Below are 6818 nucleotides of genomic sequence, written 5' to 3' on the forward strand. Positions count from 1 at the left end.
GTGTTGAAGGATCAGTGGATCTGTGCTCGACTACTCCACCTAGGCTGCATTTTTGAGTGCAGATCCACTTGCTGTTTCAGCAACATTTAATTAAAAAACTGTATTTTTGAGGTTAAACAAATGTTCATAATTAATATAAATAAATTACAAGTTAAAAGGGGCATGGAAATTTCTCTTTTTTGTATCGAAAAAATATCGAACCGTGAGACTAAAGTATCGAACCGAACCGTGAATTTCCTGTATCGTTGCACCCCTAATATATACATAGAGTATGTCTTTGTATGGCCTTAACGCTCTGTTGAAAACTAATGTGAAAGTTGAGGATCTAGTTTTGGTGTCCACCTGTCAATAATTCTACTGGGCTCTAAAAGCCTTCATTTTATATTTAAAATGTGGAATTAGCAGTCTTGTTGGCCGACACTCGATGTGCTAACAACACTACCTGTCTCCACTCTGGACTCCCACGGGAATGCAGTAATTCAGCTCCAGCCTGGCAATGTTTCCTAACCGTAGAACAATGCCCAGTCCGTACGACCAGCGGATGCATTCTGCCAGTTTCTTCAAATGTGCCTGAGGTCCTTCACCTGCATAAAAAAAAACAAACACACCACCTCAGACAAACAGAAGACAGGACCAGATGCAGTCATTTGGGATTAAATAGGACTCTGATCCCAGCTGCTCACCATAGTTGAGGTTGCAAAGATTTCCAGCATTAAGGAAGAAGTGGGTTCTGAAGAGGTCACCAAAGCCTCCCCTGCCTGGTCTGAAGGGCAGAGGTGTGTAGAGGTGGAGGCCTCCAGCCCAGTATGCCTCACCTCCCAGGTAATCTCCTGCCATAAGAATATCATCATAAAACACCTAAATCCAGACTGGTGACTGAGCTGCTCACTCACGGTCACAACTTACCGTGACTTTGTGGACCCATACTATACATACTAAATCCTCTGATACTAGTGGGCCCACCAAGATAGAACCTATAAAAAAGGTAAAGCGAAACATATTTTTATAAATTCTACCTGCATGTGTACTTTTTTAATAACTGCATCTAATTGGTGAGGCAAAAATTTAAAAAAATGATAAAAACTGGGGCGAGAGGTCAGCTGCAGAAGGAGCTCCAGGGAGGAGCTGTGTACAAAATAGGCGGTGCTTTGTACCAGCAGGTGTTTAGGCAGCTCCACATGCTGCAGGAGATTCAAGGATTTCTCAAAAATGCATGATTTTGCATTTCCCTCATTTTAACAAGACAAAAAAACAAAAAACACAAAGACATGAGCAAAAACATTACTGCCCACCTTTTGCCTTTAAGCCAGGGGCGCCCAACCATTTTCCCCGAGGGGGCCAAAATGAAAATCTATCCATGGCTGCGGGCCAAATGCAGTTATATAATACATGAAATACAAATACTTTTTTAAAGTAAAGTCCTTTATTTTTAACCATTAAGCTGTGCAATGGTCCTCTTGTTTTAGTCTGTGCACTTGCAGAAAGTCTGCCATACGCTCAAATAGCAAAGGCTCATGGGACATTTCATAAATTGATAAAATATGAGTTTTTGTGGCCTTATAAAGTGTTTAAATCTACATGTGGGGTTAAATCTGATCTTAATATTTATTGTCATTTCATGTTTTTTGTTTAATCCTAATAAATCAAAGATATGTCATTACCATGACTGAAAACTACCTTCACTACAACCCTTTCATATAGTCATTTGACCAATGGAAATACTGTGTTTTTACCTATTGGATAACAGGTAACCTTGTAACTTTGGCAACTGTTGGTGGGCCAAATGAAATGGCTTGGCGGGCCAAATTTGGCCTGCGGGCCCCACTTTGGGCTCCTCTGCTTTAAGCAATGGGGGATAATAAATTATGTTTTTTTTTTTAAGTAAAGAGAACTATCAGGAGACTCTGAGTGTCACACCACTGATGGTGACTGAATCCATCAAATAAATTTGTCAACATGATACAAACATATTTGATTCTAAGGCATCTTTGCATGTCTAGAAAAGCTCTTTCTTAGACTAATGCAATATTATTTTTATTAAATTTATAAAAACACTTCACTTGCAGTTATTCTGGTTTTGTCTGCAATTCATTTTACTGAAGCAGCAACAGTAAAAAAAAAAAAAACAACAACCATATTTTTGTTTAAAATGTAAAGTGTTTGTGTACCTGTCTGCTATAGAAGTGGGTTTGTCATCAATAGGTAAAAGCAGGCCCCCCCACAGTGAGGCAGACAGGACCTAAAGGGACAAACAAGATGGTAATAATAAACTACACAAAGATTTGTGAGCCTTGTGTACACTACACAATCACACTGATCACCTAGAGCTCATACTTTATTTATCAACAATAGTTGTATTGAAATTTATAATATAGTGGTTGAGATGTTAAAATACTAATTCTTACAGAGTCCCAGAAGAGACTTTTGTTAAGTTGGATCTCAAAGTCCTCCTTCAGGAAACTGGCATCACCCCCAGTGTAACCAGCAAGTTCCTACAAAAACACAAAATGTTGACGTTGTGTTAAAATAATATAATTATAAGCTGGAATCTTATTTCATGTGGTGTTTGAAAAAATGGCTGGTCTTTTTTTTTAAACAAACCTGATGGATCTTCAATAATCCACCACTGCTGGGAAGAATGGAAGAGTTTCTGGTGTCAATGACCATAGCGTGCTGAAAACAAAATAACACCGGTCAGACATGTAACCATCATTGTTTGTTTTTTAATAGGTGTCTTTTTGAATATTTAGAATAATTCAATTACACCACTTGCCACAAAGACATTTTAATGGAAATTAAATTGTTAAAAACCAAACAATGAATCTTGGTCAGGTCTCTCTTGAAAAAGAGGTTTTTAATCTCAATGGGACTTCCTGGTTTAATAAAGGTTATAAAAAAATACAATGAAAACCTTTTGTTGTCTGGCAGAGGCTTTTATGAAACTACACATTTTGAATCTCCCGGTGAAATCTTAGGTGTAAAAAAATAAATAAATAAAAAATGAAAAAAAAAAAAGGGAGAAATACCGAAAGGGAGGACTTGAGGGAATGGCCGCTCTCCTCACGGATGTTAAAAGAAGCGGTGTTACCCAGGCAGCCCAGCTCCCTCCACACTCCTTCCCACTTCAGGGTCTGGCTGGTCTTCCACAGGGGGAACTAGTCAATTTAACACAAAACACCATGTTTGGATTTCAGTTTTATCCCAGAACACATACAGTAAATTAGCATTTGTCTTTTTTAACCTCTTGAGCCCCATGCCCCTGGTACCGGGGGCGAAAAAGCTTTTTCCGTTTTCTATTTATTTTATTTTTATTTTTTACTTCTTTTAACTTCAGATATGTCAGTTGGACCTGGACATGTTTGGTATCAAAGGAAACCTAGGACTCTTGGCTAAAAGATCATGGAAACTATTTTTACATTCACCAAACACAGTTCAAACGTCAAGCAGTTGAATCAGAAAGTAAACAAACTGTACAAAATGGTGTCATTGCAAATCTGTAAATGCATTCAAGCAAATCTGTAAAGGAAAAAAATTTGATGTTATTTTTACAGCAAGTCAAAGTATATAACTAAATATGTTGTAAAGTGTGTTGAAAGGTTTTTTTCCCACTTGATTTTGAGTGAATATGATCCAACTGAAGTCAAATATAATTTCTCATTATTTTATATAATATATATGGTGACAAATACATGTTTGGATAATTTTTCTAAGGACCAAACATTCAATAACAAGTCTTTTAAGGCAGGTAAGAAAAAATAAATAACTTTAGGATGGAAAAACCCTGTAAATAGGTTTTATACTGTCTAATGAAAAAAAAATCCAGGTGAGAGTGAAAAATTATACATATATACGTATATATGTTTTTTTGTTTCGTTTGTCTTTTTTACTTATCTTTCTTTATTCTATCTCACCCTGTCCTGTTTTGAGCTGCTGTAATGTGAATATTTCCCCACTGTGGGATCAATAAAGTTTTATCTTATCTTATCTTATCTTATCTTATCTTATATGTTCCATCCTCAATAGCTCTAAAACCACAGCAGCTGTTTTAATACTTCTGATGAAATCTCACAAGTGTTAGCTTTATTTTGATACCAAGATTATTTAAGGACAGTTTGTAAATGCTGAGATACACTCAGTTACATTTCAGCATGGTATTTTGAGCAAAAACGTCAAGGAAACCCCTTGCGGCTTAAGAGGTTAACACTTAAGAAGGTGGAAGAACACCAATTCACAATGATATCTTCCAACTATGTCAAGTTAATAAAACTGGCAAAGAAACAACAAGCCTAAAACAGCAAGTCTAAAGTTATTGTTTCCTACAGACTCCAGGTTAGAGAAAGCCATTGTGTTACTTTGATCCCTTCTCTTATCACTCCATATCATCATTTTTTAAATTACCACAAAAACTAAGTTAACTCTCAGTTCACTTCAACCACATGTCAAGACTCAAAAAACAGGTTTTTATTTCCAAACATTATACTTAGCTGCACCAAAAGTAGAAAGATATATGAAAATACAGCTTACACTCAGTTCTGTAGAGACACCTCGATCAGTCTCTCTCAGTGAGCTCCATGGAAACTGACCTGTTACTTTGTACATATTGACAGACACACTGCAAGTGGAAGGAAGAGGGAAAATTTAGTTTCCTTGCTTTGACAAATCACACATAAACGGCATTAAAAGGGTCACTCTTTAAATATAACACCAAAGTTTGCCCTGATCTCATGAATCAAGCATTTGTTTAAATAGAGTAGTGAAAAGATCTACAAGAAAATGTCCTCTCTGTAAACAGAGATGCTCATGTAGAACTTGACAATTCAAACATAATTCATTGATATCAATACTGATTGTTGTGTTTGTTTTTATCCCGTTAGTTTTATGACCCTGTTTATAACTTACTTGCGTTCAAAGTGTCCTGGCTGAGGCTTAAAGAAGCACAGACTGTAGGAGGTCTCTTTGGTACCATAAGAGAACTGGAATGTCAGTTTTTCTGCTCGACCAAAAACATTGGGTGACTTCATAACAAGAACCTGAAATTACAGGAAAACAACACTGATCAGAAAGTTTTAGCAGAAACCACAGTAAGGGAGCAAAGCAAATGTAAAAATACCAAACAACATGGCTGTAACAACATATTTTGATAAAACAAGCAATACGTAAAAGATAGATGAGGGTTTTGTGTTTGAATCATTAGAAGAATTATTGTCACAAATAGCAGTGAACAACTCCTGCCTCTGAAGCTCACAGTCTGTTCTGATGCATCTCAATAATCCAGGCAGAAAAATCTAAAAAAGTTAAATAAGTCCTCTGAACAGGTTGTTCTTTGTTGAAAAAACATTTTGTCTGTTCTCCAGTCTGAAGAGTTACAGGTAAATCAGGGCCCTAGTGATTGTTAGGCTGATGGATCTTTATGAACAGTAGGAATAATCAGGCCTTACTGATTGGTTGTTAAGCTGAGGGTCCTCTTTTGCATATGAACACCAGTTTTGACTGTCATCATTAATAATCTAGTTTGTCCACCATAGAGGCACTGCTTATCTGAGTTTACCTGTTACTCCTCAGACTAAAGAAGTGTCTTAGAGGAGAGATGAAACATATTTTCAACAAAGAAGAACCCGTCCAGAGGCCCTACTTAATTTTTGTAGACTTACAGTCTAATACAGGGCTATTCAACTGGCGGCCTGCGAGCCACATCTGGCCCGCAAGTGACCAAAGTTCGGCCTGCCAATTGGTTCATTCATTTCTTAAGACCAAAACCCCCGGTTTTCTACTTTAAAGGGATCCATGATTAGTTGTAACATTAGACTTTATTTGATAAACATATATTTTAACTGTAAAATAAAAACTGTAAAAATACAGTAGGATGTTTAGTTTTGTAAATTTTTTAAATATACTGTATTTTAATATGGACGGGGCCATTTTATTTACACACAAAGCATTCTGAGTAAATGATGACATGGATAGGTCCTCAGTGTGAGGCTGCTAGGGAGCTATATCCACCCTGAAGGTTAATCTTGGACAATATCTGACGATCGACTCTAGGGCTGCACCGATTAGTTGAAATAATCGATGACGTTGATTATGTAAATTTGTCGACGCAGATTTTTTTATTATTGATTCGCTGTATTACATAACCACCACGTGAATGTTCATGCAATTCCATTTCGGTACTTAAATGCATCATTGCGACCGTATTGGCATAAGAGTGGTGAGTTTTCCATGCTTGTCCTGAACGCAGCATCGCGCAAGAGCGCAATGACATCAGCAGCCGCTGCTTCAGTTCAGTCTGAAGCTTGAAAACAAGCCTCGCAGCTCCTGGAGTAAAATTTACTGAACAGACCACCTCTGAATTATCTGGTGGATTAATTATATTGTGAGCATGACGTTAGCTTGCTCAAAGTAAATAAAGTAGCACCACTTTCTTTATTTTATCCACCATTAAACAGAGACCGGTGTTAGGTCGAGCAGCGTTCTCCCATCAGACGGTTCCCCCATCAGACGGTTCCCCCAGCGTCTCAAACAACAGAGGAGCTTCCCGACACACGTCTGACCTAAAGAGCACAAGCAGCCAACAAGTGTTGGACGTGTTTTGGATGTTCAAAACGTAGCTTAAATACCTTTTATTGATTTTAACTGCATCTTCTTTTGTTTATTTGATTTAAACTTATTTGCCCTCCATGGACCTGCATCACACATTTTTCTAGTGGGGAAATGACATCAATAGAAACACGTGGAGCTGGATATTAATTTGTGTAATAAGACAAAACAATCTTGTTGTTTTCAACAGTTTTCACCTTAAAGAAATAAGTTACACAACT

At 37.2% G+C, this 6818-nt stretch overlaps 1 protein-coding gene across 1 annotated transcript in view; it reads right to left on the bottom strand.

Annotated features, from left to right (window-relative positions):
- Positions 1 to 6818, bottom strand: part of samm50 (SAMM50 sorting and assembly machinery component) — a 12208-nt gene that overhangs the window by 1896 nt on the left and 3494 nt on the right. Inside the window, exons 6-14 of the mRNA XM_014025070.1 lie at positions 4900 to 5030; positions 4525 to 4612; positions 3027 to 3155; positions 2602 to 2673; positions 2406 to 2492; positions 2169 to 2239; positions 907 to 974; positions 684 to 830; positions 443 to 584 (exon numbers count right to left, since the gene is read on the bottom strand). Coding sequence (XP_013880524.1) covers positions 443 to 584; positions 684 to 830; positions 907 to 974; positions 2169 to 2239; positions 2406 to 2492; positions 2602 to 2673; positions 3027 to 3155; positions 4525 to 4612; positions 4900 to 5030 — 935 coding nt within the window. The remainder of the gene's footprint in view (positions 1 to 442; positions 585 to 683; positions 831 to 906; positions 975 to 2168; positions 2240 to 2405; positions 2493 to 2601; positions 2674 to 3026; positions 3156 to 4524; positions 4613 to 4899; positions 5031 to 6818) is intronic.

The sequence above is a fragment of the Austrofundulus limnaeus genome, unplaced genomic scaffold (assembly GCF_001266775.1).
Source record: "Austrofundulus limnaeus strain Quisiro unplaced genomic scaffold, Austrofundulus_limnaeus-1.0 Scaffold454, whole genome shotgun sequence".
NCBI lineage: Eukaryota > Metazoa > Chordata > Actinopteri > Cyprinodontiformes > Rivulidae > Austrofundulus > Austrofundulus limnaeus.